General features: G+C 42.2%; 1 protein-coding gene across 6 annotated transcripts in view; it reads left to right on the top strand.

Annotated features, from left to right (window-relative positions):
• Usp15 (ubiquitin specific peptidase 15) overlaps positions 1 to 18268 on the top strand; it is a 97646-nt gene that overhangs the window by 76185 nt on the left and 3193 nt on the right. For all 6 annotated transcript variants that reach the window (XM_021173675.3, XM_021173674.3, XM_085843219.1 and 3 more), the window contains 12 exons: positions 849 to 1007; positions 1094 to 1318; positions 3980 to 4063; positions 4152 to 4246; positions 4338 to 4529; positions 6534 to 6649; positions 6778 to 7050; positions 7419 to 7489; positions 7852 to 7967; positions 8376 to 8525; positions 10824 to 10927; positions 13272 to 13360. In XM_021173675.3, the coding sequence (XP_021029334.1) occupies positions 849 to 1007; positions 1094 to 1318; positions 3980 to 4063; positions 4152 to 4246; positions 4338 to 4529; positions 6534 to 6649; positions 6778 to 7050; positions 7419 to 7489; positions 7852 to 7967; positions 8376 to 8525; positions 10824 to 10927; positions 13272 to 13360 (1674 nt within the window). The remainder of the gene's footprint in view (positions 1 to 848; positions 1008 to 1093; positions 1319 to 3979; positions 4064 to 4151; positions 4247 to 4337; positions 4530 to 6533; positions 6650 to 6777; positions 7051 to 7418; positions 7490 to 7851; positions 7968 to 8375; positions 8526 to 10823; positions 10928 to 13271; positions 13361 to 18268) is intronic.

The raw sequence follows: 18268 nt of genomic DNA, 5'->3' as shown, positions 1-18268 counted from the left end.
TATAAGCCATGGTCTTTACAGGTAAGTGGCATTCCTAGATCACCTGCTAAGAAATATTTTGTCAATCATCTAGCTGTTCCTAAAAAATGAATCAGAGCTGAAGAGATGGCTGTGCGGTTAAGAGCACTGGCTGCTTCTCCAGGGGACCAGGGTTCAGTTCCCAGCATTTGTATGGTAGCTACCTACCTACAGTCTGTAACTCCAGTTCAAGTGGACACTGTATGCAAACGCTGCAAAGACAGTGCAGGCAGAACACCAGTTTTGATTCTTCCCAAGTTATTTTCCATAAAGGTATCACAGATTAAATGAACAAATACAGAAGCACATTCTAGGGAAGTGCGGGATTCGAGTCCATCAAGCCTTGTCACATTGTCATCAGTTCCTGACTCGGGATTTATTGTATATGGGTAACAGGCTAATCCTGACTTCACAACCAACCCTATGTATAACTCACTGCTTAACAAAATGCATCTAATTGTACTTGCCATGTAAAGTACATGGCTACCCCTGTGTTTATGAACTCTAGATGACACAGATGACACCTTAGCGCTCTGTGTGAGAACGGTTTCAAGCACTAGCTAGCCTGGCAGGAAACCACCGAAATATAAAGAAGAAAACACTAAGAAAATTACAAAACGATGCTGAAACTAAAAGGCAGTATAGTTCGCTCACCTTCTTCCCAGAGGGGCGTGCACATCAGTAACAGGGTTTACTGGAACACTTTCAGATGGCTTAAATGTATCACAACTTGGGGGCATAGAAGTACTTTATACTAAGTAGGTTAAAATGAGAACAACTATGTGCTTTTTAAGGAATCCTGTCTCTAGCCGATTTTGCTTGTCTTACAGACACAGGTAGGACGTTTTGCACCTCAATTCTCTGGATATCAACAGCAAGACTGCCAAGAACTACTAGCTTTCCTATTGGATGGATTGCACGAGGATTTGAATAGAATTAGGAAAAAACCATATATCCAGTTAAAAGATGCTGATGGGAGGCCAGACAAGGTAAATGAATGAACGTCATGGTGTTAGTGTCTTCATTGTTACAGTCTTCTGACACCTCGTAGTAACTGTGTTCATTTCCTCTGTAGGTGGTTGCTGAAGAAGCCTGGGAAAACCATTTAAAGCGAAATGATTCCATCATAGTTGACATATTCCATGGCCTTTTCAAGTCTACATTAGTGTGTCCTGAGTGTGCTAAGATCTCAGTGACCTTTGACCCTTTCTGTTACTTGACTCTTCCATTGCCTATGAAAAAAGAACGTAGCTTGGAAGTTTATTTAGTTAGAATGGATCCACTTGCTAAACCTATGCAAGTAAGTAATGACTCCTTCCTTTACATTTGGTATTCTTATTTCTTGATGGGACGATTTTAACATTTATTGGTTTCTCCAGCACTAATAAAATGTATTAAATAATAGATTTTATAAACTAAATGCTCTGGAATTGCACCTGTTTAGAATATGAGAAGTTAAAGGATATCATAGAAAAATAAATTTAATCAAATTTCTTTGTCACATCAAAGACAGCTAAGATATTTGTTTTACAATTTGGGATGGATAGCCACTTAAAAAAATAGTAGTAGTATTGTCTATATTTTTAAATGTATTTATTTTATACATTACGGGTATTTTGCCTGTATATTGCTCTGTACCATGAGGTTTGGATCCCCTGGGCCTGGAGTATTAGATGGTCATGTGCTCCCACACATGGTGGGTGCTGAGAGTGGCTCCTGGCTCTTAAGGAGGAGCGGCCCGTGCTCGTAACCACTGAGTCGTCTTCTAGTCCTCCTCGAGTCAAATTCTTTATGCTGTAGGTTTTTTCCTGGTCACTTTCAAAAGTAAAGCTACTGTTGTATTTTACTTATGTGTTTATTGCTGTCTATGTATGTGTCTGTTATGTATTTATTATAAGTCATGATATATTTATATAATACTATTGTATTTATTGTAAGTCATGATAATTAATGATCATACAGAAGTGGAAATAACCTTCAGGCATTTCAAAATTTTGATGAAAAATAAAAAATTGGTATAAAAATACTTGGTTCAGGACCAGCAGGATTCCTCAGTGAGGTAAAGGCAGTTGCTGCCAAACCTGACAGGCTTGAGTTCAGTCCCTAATGCTCATGGGGTGGTAGGAGAGAACCTGCTCCCACAGTTACCCTCTGACTCCCATAGGCACGGGTAATAAACCTCACTAGTAAGCACTTGTTCAGTTGTTGTTCTGGTCTTTAGTATTAGGCTTTGCCTATTCTGTGCAGAGTCCCTGTGGTGCACGTTAATGTCAGCTGATGCCTGATGCCTTTGCTGTGTGCTGTCACTGGCTTCCTCAGTGTTTTGTGAGAAAAAAAGCTACATTTTCTGTTTCTCAATCAAGTTATTCCTTCACATGTGACCCCTTCTAGTGACAGCTCCTCCTTTGCTCCGCTAAACTCTGTTACAGCACCTCAAAGATTTTCCTTTCACCTTCTCTTTCTTTCTCAACTCCCCAGGGAGCTTGTATGCCCCATGCTGTGACTTGTCAATATTAGTGCAAAATTGCATCCAGATCTGTGTCACTCACCCAGTGCTTTAGGGTCTGGCCAGATATCTCAGATTGTAGATACGTAGTAGAAGTGAAAAATACCCTGTGAACAAAACTACCTTTACTCCTCATAGTAAGAACAGTGTCTTACGAACAGAGGTGTTCGTAAAGCCAAACAGCTCCTCTTTTGAAGGTAAGGAAAAGCTCCAGGAAGGCCTGAGCCTGGGTTCAGTGTCACAGCTGTTGGGAGCCATGGGGACATACTCAGCAGTGCTGGAATTACAGACTGAGCAGTGGGTGGGCTCTAGGAGATAAGGGCACTGCTAGGGGAATGCAGTAAAGGACTGTTGTGGTCTGGAGTTTGGGATTATTTGTTGTGTTTTTAAGCTGGTGTATATTTCAGCACTTATACCAAGTTAAGGTAGATAAAGAAGGGGTAATTGCTGGGTTTGGGCATCAAAGGAAGGAGAAGACAGGATTCAGGCTCAGGTGCTAGGGTCAGGTATGCACAGACACAAAGAAGTATCTCCCCATAGGCTCAGAGAGAGGAACAACCACCTCTGGGTTCCAACTAGGCTTCCCTAATCAAAGCAGCTTCCGTTTCCTAAGTGAAGTAGGTGTTCTGCAGCCAGTGAGACGAGGAAGTTCAAGAATGGTGTGGACTTCAAATGTTTTCTGTAGGGTGAACAAGTGAGCGACACAGAGTGTTCACTGGGCAGTAGGAGAAGTGTCGAATTAGACCGTCATTTGTAGCTCACCAACACTGAAGGTGGGACATTTCTTTCTGCATACACGAACAGCTAGGACAAAGTTCATATCTTAGTGAGAGACACCATGACCATGGCGGCTCAGTTAAAGTTTCTGACGTTTAGTCCATTGTTATCCTGGTAGAGAACATGGTATCAAGCAGGCAGACATGACGCAGGACAAGTACCTAGGAGTTCTAGATCTGAATCCACAGGCAGCGGGAAGAGAGAGCTCCTGGGCCTGGTGTGGAGTTTTAAGTGTGGAGTGCTACAAGTCCTCCAACAAGGCCCCACCTCCTAATCCTTTCAAATAGTGCCACTCCCTGACGACTAAGCATTCAAACAAGGGCCTATGGGGACCACAGTTCAGTAAAAAATAGAACAGAGTTTTGTAGCAGGGAAGTTCACAGCATAACAATGTAGGGTTATGGTGAAATGTCATCAGGAAAATAGAATCCATCCTAGAGACTGGAAACCTCTACACCGCCCAAGAGTGGGCAAGTCACCTGTAGGCTGTGAGTCAGTGAGCCAAGGGAGAGCCCAGCCAGCAAAGTTGTCTTGGTGGACATTGTGACGCAGGTACTCACTCCCAGGCCCAGAGAGATGCTCTGAGCCTCCTGCCTGCGGCAGCCCAGGCTCAGCTACTCACTGTTTTTCCAATGTAATAAATTCATTACACATTTTTGTTTGTTTGTTTGTTTTTAGTACAAAGTTATTGTGCCCAAAATTGGAAATATACTAGATCTTTGTACAGCACTGTCTGCATTGTCGGGAGTACCTGCAGATAAGGTGAGGTGTTTCTGATATTAACGTGTAAATTAGCCTTTAGTTTCTCAGTATTGTAAAACCAGCTTAATAGACATTTATTTCCTTCTAGATGATAGTCACTGACATATACAATCATAGATTTCACAGGATATTTGCCGTGGATGAAAACCTGAGTAGTATTATGGAGCGGGATGACATTTACGTGTGAGTAGAATATCCATGCACAGTCTGTTCCGGGAGAGTCTACAGAACTAACACAAAACTTAAGAGTTTATGGTCATTGTCGCCCTTGTAGGTTTGAAATTAACATCAACAGGACAGAAGACACAGAACATGTAGTTATTCCTGTTTGCCTAAGAGAAAAATTCAGACACTCAAGTTACACTCACCATACTGGCTCTTCACTGTTCGGCCAGCCTTTTCTTATGGCTATACCACGAAACAATACTGAAGATAAACTCTATAATCTTCTACTCTTGAGAATGTGGTAAGTGCCAAATAAATATAGTTATACAAAATAAGCATGGCAATATAAAATATCTAAAAAACGTCATCGTGCAGGGTGCTACCAGAATGTTAAACAAGCCTCTAGTCAGCTTTTTTTAGACAGATAGTGAACCAGATAGAAACCAGATTACAACCAGAGAAGGTGGTGATCTACATCTGTAATCTCAGCCTTAGGTGTGGCCCATTGCATGAACAGGTCTTAGGATACATACCTATAATCCCAGCACTTCTGACATAAAACTGGGACAATCAGGGATTCTTTTTTTTTTTTTTTTAATTAGGTATTTTCTTCATTTACATTTCCAATGCTATCCAAAAAGTCCCCAATACACCCCCCCCCAACTCCCCTACTCACCCACTCCCACTTTTTGGCCCTGGCGTTCCCCTATACTGGGGCATATAAAGTTTGCAAGTCCAATGGGCCTCTCTTTCCAGTGATGGCCGACTAGGCCATCTTTCGATACATATGCAGCTAGAGACAAGAGCTCCGGGGTACTGGTTAGTTCATAATGTTGTTCCACCTATAGGGTTGCAGATCCCTTTAGCTCCTTGGGTACTTTCTCTAGCTCCTCCATTGGGGGCCCTGTGATCCATCCAATAGCTGACTGTGAGCATCCACTTCTGTGTTTGCTAGGCCCCAGCATTGTCTCACAAGAGACAGCTGTATCTGGGTACAATCAGGGATTCTTATTCTACTTCTTTTTTTTTTTTTTTTTTTTCCAAGACAGGGTTTCTCTGTGCAGCCCTGGTTGTCTTGGAACTCACTCTGTAGACCAGGCTGGTCTCGAACTCAGAAATCCGCCTGCCTCTGCTTCTGCCTCCCGAGTGCTGGGATTAAAGGCATGCGCCACCACACCTGGCTTCTACTTCTTTTACATAGCAAACTTGAGGACAGCCTGGACTACAAAAAGAGTACCAAAGTAAATAATAAAGTAAAAATAAAATTACATTCTACTCCATTGCCCTGGTCACATAAAATTCATTACTGATGTTATTTCAAATTTAAGAACCCAGTCCTTCGCTGTTTTACACCAGTGGGAAGGCAGTTCTGGTTGGCCAATGACTAATATTAGTTCAGAGCAGAAATCCTAGTAAATCTCAGATGGCAGCTGGATCAAAACGTCACAGCAGTATTAACAGGTGACATGGTGAAACAGTGCCCACCCCCCACACACACACACACACACCGCTTTTTATAAACCTTAATGTGAATAAGGTAATGGCAAATACCATTAGACGCCTTTCTCTTATCCTTTATAGCTGACATATTTTATATTATTTCCTATATACCAAAGCATGGTAATTTCATGACCCATGTATAAAGATAACAGTACACACATGTGAGGGCCGCTTATGAAGTTCTTGTTTTAAGTAGAGAAATGATCCACTGTGCTACGTCTTTAATATATAAAATATGGAAAACCCCAAGATGAAGAGACAATTCAGTAGGTAAGATGAGGATGCTTGCCACTGGGCTAGCAATCCACATTCAGTCCCTGAGGCCCATGTGGTAGAAGGGGAGAACCAGTGACTACAGGTATCCTTGGGCCTCCATCTCCACACACATGATGTCCGTGCATACACACACACACAGACAAATGTAGTTAAAGCAGACCATGCAGCGAGGTGTGGGGGCAAATACCTTTAATCCCAGAACTGAGATGGCAGAGCTGAGAGAGGTAGGAGTTCAGTGCTAGCCTAGTCTACATAGAGTTCACGCCAGCCTCAGAGAGACAATGAGACCTGTCTCAGAAACAAACAAACAAACAAACAAGCCTACAGGTATAAAAGGGGAAAAACCCTAGAAGTAAATAGTCACCTTTTCTATTAAAAACCACACAAATATAGATTATTACTCAGCTTTACTTCAAGTGTGAGGTCTTGAGGTTAAGTTAAAGTACCTGGTTTTCTTAAGTAAAATGGAAAGTTAATTTTCTAGCAGGCTCATTTATTACCTGATTTTTATTTTAATTTATTTTTGTAGCCGGTATGTCAAGATGTCTACTGAAACTGAGGAAACAGATGGACACCTACGTTGCTGTGAGGACCAGAATATTAATGGGAATGGGCCAAATGGCATACATGAAGAGGGTTCACCAAGTAAGACTTTTTCTAAGTCCTCCTTCCCCCAACCCAGAGCACATGAGTAGATGTAGGAGAGCAGAGCCGGTGGCTCTGAAGTGCACTCCAGGGTTTATTTAAAGACCTCCCTCCTTCCTTACACTAAGGTGAGATGGAAACCGACGAACCGGATGATGAGTCCAGCCAGGATCAAGAGCTTCCCTCAGAGAACGAGAACAGTCAGTCTGAAGATTCAGTCGGAGGAGATAACGATTCTGAAAATGGATTGTGCACTGAAGAAACGTGCAAAGGTCAACTTACGGGACACAAAAAGCGCTTGTTTACATTCCAGTTCAACAACTTAGGCAACAATGACATCAACTACATCAAAGATGACACCAGTCACATCCGATTCGATGACAGGCAGCTTAGGCTGGACGGTGAGTATCTGGGAGTGGCGTGGGCACTGAACTTGAGCAGAGCAAATTAGTGTTTAGGTCAGAGACCATGAAATTTAGGCCTGTCTTGAACAAAAGGACATTTGCTTATCTATAAGTAATAATTAAAAGCCTTAATTAATGCCTTCAACAGTGGCAGTGTTTACCAAAGTGTGTTTAAGCTTTGTGTTTAAGCTTTGTATCACTTTACCTCTTAGATTATGTATGTCGGCGGCTTGCCCTGACCGCCTAGTGCAAGCAGAAACATGCTGGGGTTCCTCTTCTATGGTGTATATGTTGGCACTAAGATACGTGTATTTTAACATTTAAGGCTTACAACATTTTTAATGAAAAATTTTTTTGCACCTCAGAAAGATCTTTTCTCGCTTTGGACTGGGACCCTGACTTGAAGAAGAGATACTTTGATGAGAATGCTGCAGAGGTGAGGCCTCGTCGTCTTCTGCTCGCTCGCTCTCTCTCTTTCTCTCTCTCTCTCTCTCTCTCTCTCTCTCTCTGTAACTAGGAGTTAATGATACTCTCTCTTCCTTCTACCTTTGCTTCTACGGATACGTTGATTTTAGCAGAAAACCAGATTAAGCTACTTAGCCGTTAAGGTGTAGCTGGTCTTGAACATGCTTTCCCTGAGCTTAGCCAGAGGCTCACACAGAAGGTGCTGCGTGACCCGTCAGGGGCGTAAGCTCTGGGATGCTTCTGAAAGTTGGCGTTGTTGATCGACATAGTCCACCTATGACTAAATAGTTTCATTTCACTTGTTCTCGTAACTCAAGAAATATGTCTCTTTAGGATTTTGAAAAACATGAAAGCGTGGAATACAAACCTCCAAAAAGGCCCTTTGTGAAGTTAAAAGACTGCATTGAGCTCTTCACCACTAAGGAGAAGCTGGGTGCTGAAGACCCCTGGTAAGAGCCGGACACGCCCTGTCTGCATCCTCCCTAGAGGGCTTGTGCTGGGCGGGCGGGCCGGCCAAGACTGGCTTTCCTTGGCATTTGAGTGCGGTGTCTTTATATAATAAGCTCTGGTCTAAGGAAGGATGCTGATAGCCCTGTGAAGTATCAGAGTGGAACCTTTATGCTCAGGACTCTATTGTCTTCTCCCTAGTAAACCACTTTCCTCCTTCCTTTGAGTATTTCTTTATATAGCTCATCTGAAAATGTAGAAGATTAATGTCGTGTTCACCTCTGTTAGGTATACCATAATTACTCACTGCTAAGATGGAGAACCTGCCCATGTGGTGACTTTGGTTCATAGTTTTCAGTAATGCAGTCATGGTTCTGCCTCTGTCAAGCGCTATGATTTCTTCTTGATAGGTATTGTCCAAATTGTAAAGAGCATCAGCAAGCCACAAAGAAATTAGATCTGTGGTCCCTGCCTCCAGTTCTTGTGGTGCATCTCAAGAGATTCTCCTACAGTCGTTACATGAGAGACAAGCTGGATACACTAGTTGATTTTCCCATCAGGTAAGTTAAACCACTCAGGAGACAAGAGGCCGCCTCTTTTTACTAATTTATGTGATGATTTCCTTATTTTGCATTAGAAAACATCAGGTATAATTAAACCAGTTTAAACATTGAAGTTTTGAGTAGTTCTAATAATTTATTAGAATTAGTATTTCACAATATTTTTTCATAAGAGATTTTTATTTTTCATGGACCAAAGGAAAAAAATATGTTTTTTTGTTTTTGTGTCTGTGTTTTTTTTAAGATACATTGTAACTCAGTCTGTACTGAATTACCTTACGTTACAGTACCATTTATAAGATACTTTGTTGGCTTAGTGGCTCTATGTTTTCCTAATAATTATTTTATCATCATCCATCAGTCACTCCTAAATATGCTTTTCTAGAAAAAAACTAAAATGATACAAATGTATAAGGGAAGGCTTAGACTACAACATCAGATGCTATCTTTGACATTCCTTCTTATATGGTCTGGTGCGTGAAGAGAGAACAATCTGAGGGCAAAACAAAGTTAATTTTCAAAAATCTGAGGCCAGCGTCTCTGGGGTTTTGTTGGTTGGTTGGTTGGTTGGTTGGTTTTTACTACACAAAATTGGAAATTGAGAAGGTGAACAGTTAGCACTATTTGCCTTCCACACTGAATTATTCAGCCATGAGCAGGACACTATAGTGTGTGTGAGTGAGAGGACGTGACAGGTCTTTCACCCTGTGTAAAGTAGTAGGCATGCTGATGGCATGTATATTAGCAAAGACAGTTGGAAGGCTGTCGGTAATGCGAATGGGAAGATAGTTATCGGGCTCAGGATTTTACTGATATTGATTGATTGAAAACATTTTGCAATCATTGAGAGTGAAAGGGCTAGGGGCTGAGTGGGTAAGTGTGTACCTCTACACCATCCCTGAAGCACTGGGTCACGAATGTGTTCAAGACCATGCTGTCTAGAAACTCAAATAAGGCATTTTTCTCTTAAAATACTGAGCCATAATGTTTGAAGAGTATATCATTTTAACAGTGTGAGTATTGGAAAGCTAGATTCAATAGCAGTATATTTAAAATTGGGACACATTATTACCTTTTAATGATGCAAGATTCCCAGAAGCCTTTAATCCCAGCACTCGGGAGGCAGAGGCAGGTGGATCTCTGAGTTTGAGGTCAGCCTGGTCTACAGAGTAAGTTCCAGGACAGCCAGGGCTACACAGAGAAACCCTGTCTCGGAAAACCAAAAAATAAAACCAAAAAAAAAAAGACTGATGACCAGAAACAAGGTGGTTTTGGTCTCGATTTATACACAATAGATAAGGAACAGTATGTTGCATTCAAAAGATGCCGCCCATTTCTAGTGTATGAGTCATGCAGACTATGAAGCATAGGATAAAAACCTTACGTTTTAGTAGTTTTACTCATTCTTTGAAAATGTAACACAGTGTATTTGATCACATTCAAGACTCTTCCCAACTCCTGCAGTCTACCCTCTCCTGTACACATCCCCCCCTTCATGTCCTCTTTTTTTTCTTGAGATTTAGTTTTACTTTGTAGACGGGTTGCATCCTAGGCCTGTGTACCACATGTGTGCAGTGACTGCAGAGGCCAGAGCTGCCATGTGGGGACTGGGGATTGAACCTGGACCCTGTGGACGAGCAGCTGGTGGTCTCTCATGCTGAGCCGTTTCCCCAGCACTACCACCCCTGTCGTTGTCGTTTTAAGACACAATCTCTTACAGCCTTTCCCTCCCCTGCCTGCTCTTCCTGAGATTTAAGTGCAGGCCTGGGTTGTAAATGCACTAAGTGGAAACAAGTACCCCATGGCTGGCCCATTGGTCTCTGTGTCTAACCAGTTCTGACTGGATGGAGCCACCCTCGTCTGTGAGCGTGGAACACTGTGCAGTTAGAGGTTATACTGGTTTACAGAAGCAGCTGCAGGGGGTTCTCTCAAAGTTTTTAATTTATGGGTATTACTAAGAAAGTTGATTTTTACTTTTCATTTTAATTTTTTTCTCTGGAACACTGAAAATTAATGTGGAATCATGAAAACATCAATCAGAATAACATTCAGTGTTGAATTATTAACCCCTAAACACTAAAATTTCAAGGGTACATGTATAATTCATTTGGTAAATTATCTCTAGGTAATTTCTTATATGAGGTATGTGTGTGTGTTGCTGATGCTGTTGTATTAATGCACATACATGAATACATATAGGAGAGTCAGTATTAGCAGAAGTCACTATTTATTGCTTTAGAAGAGAAATATTTCATCACTTTTAAAGCATGCCTTAACCTCTGATTTCCTTTTTAACAGTGATTTGGATATGTCAGAATTCCTAATTAACCCAAATGCAGGCCCTTGCCTCTATAATTTGATTGCTGTTTCCAACCACTATGGAGGGATGGGAGGAGGACATTGTAAGTTGACATTTTTCATTTTAACCTTTTCATGTACTTTTTCCTGTAACATAGTACTTTTTAAAGTAAATAAAATATCAAATGAATCTTGCTTATTATAATCATTGTTCAGTAGTCTTAAGTGAATGAATCACCTGTATAGCTTGTATTTTAAAAGCCAGTTCTACATAGGAATAGTTAATGCCCTTCAGCTGAAGGCCAGGAAGGCACATGCTGTCTGTCTAAGGTACTGTCCCTCCCACCCGTAAGCCTCGCTCCCTTTCAGGTATCTGCGGCTGTGCTCTTCTGCAAGTCTTTTCTTTTTTAAGATTTATTTACTATGTACACAGCATTCTGTATGCCTGCAGGCCAGAAGAGGGCATCAGATCTCATTGTAGATGGTTGTGAGCTACCATGTGGTTGCTGGGAATTGAACTCTGGACCTTTGGAAAAGCAGCCAGTGCTCTTAACTATTGAGCCATCTCTGCAGCCCTGCGTACTTTGAAACCATGTATATCTATTTGTTAAGCAATAGGTACTGTTGATCTCAATAACTTCCTCTTTGTCTATTTAATCTTTTGCTTTTTATGATTACAATTACGGCATTTATCTTTCCACTCCAAATTACACTTAACTCTCTACTACTGTAAGAATAAAAACGAGTCAATATTTATGGTCTGTTATCCAAGGATGCCTCTGAGCTGTCCGTAGTGCCGCTTCCTCACACAGTGAGCGTGCCATGCTGAGCCGATGGGAGTTGAGGCCGCCTGTGCCAGCTCGCACTGCACTGGGCAGACGACTACCATTCCCATGGTCATCGTTTTATCCTTCTCAGTGCCCGCTTGATTGCATTAACTGAGTAGAGTTCTTAACAATTTCAGTCATAAGTGAAATAGTCTTTTTTATATATATTACTTCACTTTGAAATCAAATCTATCGTCGTAAACCAAGCTACATTGCTTTTGTTTTTCTTTCTGAACTCACCAGAACAATATGGACAGTAACTATCCCAACAAGTCTACTAGAATATATCCCTACATCTGGGCCTGACCCATGGGTTTTCTATCTCGTGTCATTATGAACTGTCAGTCTTCTCTTGTTGTTGTTGCTGCTGCTGCCTACATCTGGGCATTGTCACCTCTGTGAAAGGTTACCTTCTGCACCCCAGTCCGGCTTACCTGGGACTGCTCTTCATAGCTGCTGCTGGGCTGTGTCATTCTCGTCTCACCGTTGCTTTATAATCTCCCTCTCCAAAGGTCTAGCTTGCTAAGATTTTCAAAGAATGTTACTAAATCCTTTACTTAGTCTATCTCACAGTTTTCTCATTTTCTTTAAGACTGAGAATGTTTCTTCTGTAAGTGTGCTGTCTACTCTGCAGTTCTCTTGAGTTCAGACTGACAGACTCAGCACATGCATTAGGCTTCACACAGCTGAGCAGATTTAAGAAGGGATACAGAACAAAGGACGTGAGGCTGTTGCATGCAGGATCCTAGAAGGAACACAGACAGAAGATGTTCACAGCTGGTTACTGTGAATCTTTGTGGTTGGAAGGAGGGAAAATGGCTGAAAGCTCCCCAGGGGAAGCTGTGATGCCACACTGTTCCTCGGCACCTCGTAATGTTGATGGTTAATGGTGTATGTGTACAGCTATGGTTGGAGCGTGTTCTGTTAGCACATGGGGGTTTGAGTGTCATTTATACGAAGCATGGAGTAAAAAGTACCACTTGTCATCTTTCCCTGTTCTATACTATGTTAAAGGCAGAGAAATCCTAGTGTGTAAGAACCACGGGCGACTGAGCAAGGTTGTCAGGAAGGAAAATGTCATAGGAACGGAAGGAATAAAGATGCTGGACTTAGGCATCAGACCCAGCCTGAGTAACAGCTCCACTGCCTGGAGCAAACTGTCCTCTGGAAGCCTAAGGTTCCTAGCTCTCCAGTGAGAATCGGGGTGGTGCCTGAATGTGGATGCAGTGCACAGTATTGCACCTGCTTACAGAACCACTACATAAATGGAAGTATCTCTAATTACCACTGGTATATTTTTTATGTGAATTTAAAAAAAAAAAAAACTATGTTATTTTCTTCCTCTGAAAAATGTCACAAGTTTCAACTTAGAAAAAAAAGTATTTAAATTTGCTAGAAATAATTCTCAAAGGCTTTGTCAAATCACTTGAATGTGTTCTAGTTTTGTATAGATACTTCTCATCACATGAGTATGTTCTACCCTCGTGAAGATACTTACCATCAGGTTAATGTGCACTAACCTCTTATAGATGTTTATCACGCTTCTAGTAAATATTTCTCAGGCATGCAATCACAGAGTTGTGAGGCTTCCAGTCAAGAAGTAACTGTATTCTTTCATTAGATACTGCTTTTGCAAAAAACAAAGATGATGGGAAATGGTACTATTTCGATGACAGTAGCGTCTCCACTGCATCTGAAGACCAAATCGTGGTAAGTATGCCTTCAGTTTCTGCAGTCATGGGGCCAGCCTCTTAGGAAGACATGTAAGTCAGCAGAAGGGAAGACTGCGGCTGGAGTGTGCTCAAGTACCAGGGCCAGGCATGGTAGCGCATGCCTGTTGAGGCCAGCCTGATCCACACAGTGAGTTCTAGGACAGCACAGGCTACACAGAGGAACCCTGTCTCCGATAAATAAGAGGAAAGGGGGTCATCAGAACACTGTGTTCCATATTCTAGCAGCTTGGTGCAAACAGTGTTCATTTTGACTTCAAGAAACAGAAAATTGCTTGTTTGGAAATTAATCTTGAGAATTTTCTCAGCACATAAGTCACACTGTGAACATTTCTTGCCGTTTTCAGATGAAACGACTTTCTCATGGGAGTTGTTTTTCTCGGGAGAAAGGGGAGTAGCAGTGAGCTTCTCAGACATTGGCTACTGTGGTTGGGGTGCTAGACCCCTGTGAGTTTTAGTCATGAGTCTTTTAAGCTTGGCAGCACGTGACAGCACATGAGTGAGTAAAAGAACTTACAGATTCTTTAAAAGTTATCTCTGGTCATGTGTCACTCTACGAGGTTAGCCCTGATCCACTGTCACTTTCTCATTCTCAGTAGAGAAACTGCTCAGCTTTCTCTCTCTGCACTGGTGTTTGTTTTATGTAACAACAACACATTTTTATTGACAGAATTGATTGATAGAAGGTGACTATGGTGTGTTTTAAAAAGAAAACAGTTATTCCATAGAGGTTTGTCCTTCTCTGAATTTTAGTTATTACAATATTATAAAGAGTAAGAAATGTAACAAGGCTGAAGAGATGGCTCAGAAGTGAACGCTGACTGCTCTTCCAGAGGACCCGGGCACCTTTCCCAGAACCCACAGTGAGGCCTGGTATTCTAATTCCAAATCTGCTGTCCTCTTGGCCTCCACAGCATCAGACTTGCACAGGGTATACCGGCAGATAGAATAGCTATACATGTAACAAAACACCTAGACATGTAAATTTTTGAATGTTTAGGGTTCTTTTCCTTGCTTAGAAAGAGAAGTAGTAACATTTCCTGGTGGTGTTTCCAGTGCAGGTGTCCGTGATACTAGAAATGCTGACTGGCTCTTATGTTTCCAGATTAAATACTAAATTGTAGGCAGGAGTGTTTAGTTTATAATATTTCAAGGATTCACCTTCTTAAAGCAAATTAATAAGCTTCTGAACCCACCTACTGGCACACATTTACTCTGTGAAACAAACAGATCAAAAATAACTTCTGTCTCTCGTCCCTCCTGTTCACCCAGCGTGTATTTGTGACTATGCTGTACAGTCTTGTAGCTTGTAGTGTTCTGAAACAATGTCTCCATTGTACCAATATCAGAATGTCCTTACACAAGCCTACGTGGCAACACCTTCCTACATACCTAGACAATATATTGAATGCTATACTATCTTTTAAAAATAGGTAAATGGCCCCTTTAGCACCTCCCATCTGAGTATGAATCCCACACTTCAGTTCTGTTTCTCTGATCCTTCAGTCCAACATCTGAAAATGAACTGTCCTAATCCTACCTTTCACGTCAAAATGTATCTTGTTCACAAAACAGGTTTGGTTGATAGAGGCCATTAGTTTCCACACCGCATAAACCAGACTTAGTGCTACACTCCTCTAGTCCCGGAACCCAGGCAGTAGAGGCAGCACATCAGCAATTCAAGGATGAAATTAATGCTGTGTACTTTCACAGTGAGTCTTCATTTAGTCAAGGAACACTTGAGTATGTATGTCAGGCACAGCGTAGTTCCATTATAAACAACCATGTATTTCACTGTCTCTACCCCTTAACAACCCGGATACAGACAAAGTAACATCATAATATGACAGTTTGAGACAGAAAGGGGATGACCATGCTTGAGGAAGTAAGTAAGTATGGAAAATTTCAGTCTAAAGACAGTGCTTGGCCTTCCTCTGCTCCTACAAAGAAGCGTAAGTTAAGCATCACAGTTGTTCCAAACTTCACCCAAACAAGGGTGCCAGTTGCCTTTGTGACAGATGAAAGACCATTTGGCATGATGGAAGGAGAAAGTTTCTATCAGGATGTGGGGACGGGATTAGCCTGGAGGTCAGATTAGCACTTGGGAAAGAACGTGGTATCGTAACTGCTCTCACGTTCAACTTGAGCGGCTCTCAGGTGCTTGCTTGGCAGATAGTGTAATAGCATCGTGTGTTCTATCTTCATAGCTCTCTGGTATCACTGGAGCAAGGGGGATTGAAGGTACTGAGTCAGCAGAAAGGCTACACCGGAGGCTGACAGGGTGATGTACGTACTTAAATTACTCTGCTCAAAAAAGAAGGAGCGTGTGAAATATTTGAATAGAATTAGTAAAACCTGACTGGACTTCCTTATTAAGATAGAAATGCAATGATTTATCAAAGTTGGAAGGAAGTTTGCCAGTGACGTTTGAAGTGTATGATAACCTAGTTGTAGAACTAAATTCAGTTCAGGGTAAGAACTGGATAATTTTTACCAACCATGGGCTCACTGTGTAGTCCAGGCTAACCTCAGCTTGCTAAGTGCTAGAGTATGACCTGTTATTCTTAGCTAGCAGTTGAAGCCACAGGCTCTTTTGAAATGCCAAGTGAGGAACACAAGCTGAGACAGAACATGGTGTCTTTAAAGGATTTAGTGAGGCCACAGAAGAATGTCATAGGAACTGGAAGAAAGATGTAGGGAGAGGCAGTGTCACTGAAGACAGAAGTTACTGGAGAGAAGGCTATGAAAAATCAGGTACGACTGAAAGATGGACTACTTTAAAGACAGCCAGTTGACTCTGACAATGCTGGCCCTCCTGAAAGCCATTTTGTTACAGTGGTTTGGACAAGTTAGGTGGCATTGGATTGGAGCTCATTATGAGGTGCTGGGTAGACTCTAGCAGCCCAGGGGAGCAGAGGAGAGGCTGTGAGATTGGGATGGAAGTTCTTCCTATGGTAAGGATTTTTGATACAGAATAAAGCAAGTGTTTTTTTAAACCAGCAAGACATGTCTGGTACAGTACGTAGTGCACATGTACATAATCCACATGGAGCTCACACTGTGGCGTGCGTCTGCTGTTTTAGCAGTGGAGACGCAGGCTGGGAGGGAGGTCACAAGTCCTAGGCCATCTTGTACTGCATGGCAAACCCCAGGTCAGCATGGACGGCGTTGTTAGTTTCCAGAGTACTCGAGCTCATTACGACATCCCCTGCCCGTCATGCTCCTCAGCCCCACAGGTGCCATGTGCTCAAAGCCTCTTGGCCCTTTCTTGTGGCTGTGATATGGTTTCATGGCCTGTATCCACTCTCACACTTAAATATGAACATACATACATACCAACTTTAAAAAGTTAGGATCTGCTTATGAGGAAATGTGATTTTTTTTTTTTTGTCTTTTTAAGTCCAGGTTATCTCACTTAATATAATACTTTTCCAGATCAATTTATTTTCATGAACATTTATTATTTCCTTTTTCTTGACGGCTGAATAAAATCTGATTGTGTGCGTATACCTCATTCACACTATGAAGTTATGTGTTGATGAACATCTAGACTGGTCTGGTTCACTGTAGTGTGGAGGTAGCAGCAGTAGACATAGATGTGCAGTGTCCCTGGTAAGGTATGTGGTGGGTCCTTGCAGATGGCCCAGCAGTGGCTCAGCTGGGTCTATGCTGCTTCTCATCTTAGTGTCTGAGAAACTTCCATACTGAGTCCATACAGGGCTGCACTGGTTCTTGCTCCCACTGCAGTGTCGGGATCTCAGCCATTCTGACGGGGGAGAGGGACTCATAATTTGCATTTTCTTGTTGGCTAAGCATGGCTGATATTTCAAACTCTTTATTATCTATTCGAGTTTCTTCTTTTGAGAACTGTTTATTTTCACTGGCCCATTTATTGGTTGACACTTTTGGTGTGGGGTTGAATTTTTGTACTTCTTTATTTAGATTTCAACCCTGTTTGAGATAGAAGTCATAGAAAAGAATTTCTCCCGTTCTGTAAGCTGTCAGCTCACTCTGCTCATCGTTCCCTTTGCTCTGCAGAACTCATGTCCTGTAGACTCCTGTGTTCATTCCCACTAGCCTGGGCTATCTCTTCAAACAACACAGGAGCCATGAAGATGGCTCAGGTTAAAAGCACAGGCTGCTCTTTGCAGTGAACCCTGGGTTCCATTCCCAGCAGCCACATGGCAGCTCACTACTGTCTCACTCCAATTTCAGGGGATCCAGTGCCCTCTTCTGGCTTCTATAGAAACGGGGTTTCTCATTGATGCTTACACATACATACAGACCAAACACCTATACAAAGTAAAAAACAAACAAAAAATAAGTAGATATAAAAGATTACAGTGATGATTGCTGATCGTTTTTTTTTTTAAACCTGAACCATCACCTTTTATTGGACGTGAGGGTCAGCCACAGTTGAATTCTTCATGGATAGGAGTGGGGCAGGCAGTCATGCTCAGGTGTGCCAGGCCCTCCACGGTGAGCCCTTGTTAGTGGTAACTGTAATATGGGTCATGACCTCTATGAAAATCTCCAGCAGTGCCTGCCACAGGGGGTGAAATCCCACAGCAGTATCTAGAGTGGCAGTTCTCCAGGTCTCATCTTCAACAGCTGCTCCCTCCCCCTCCCCAACCCCACCCCCAGTGGCTCAGCCATAACATCTTGCAGTCCTGGGCTTAGCAAAACCCAGGTGCCTGCGAGAGCTACTGGGAAGAGAATACGTGCCCTGGAAAAATAGTCCTTTAAAATGAGTATTTTCAAGTTGTGATGGTAACACACACCTTTAGTCCCAGCACTCAGGAAGCAGAGGCAGGCAGATCTCTGAATACAAGGCCAGCCTGGTCTACAGATGGAGTTCCAGGACAGCCAGGACTACACAGAAAAGCTT

This window comes from Mus caroli, unplaced genomic scaffold, assembly GCF_978045245.1.
Source record: "Mus caroli unplaced genomic scaffold, Mus_caroli_1 scaffold_9, whole genome shotgun sequence".
Taxonomy (NCBI): Eukaryota; Metazoa; Chordata; class Mammalia; order Rodentia; family Muridae; genus Mus; species Mus caroli.
The sequence above is the reverse complement of the archived record's forward strand: the minus strand, read 5'-3'. Positions and strand labels throughout refer to the sequence as shown.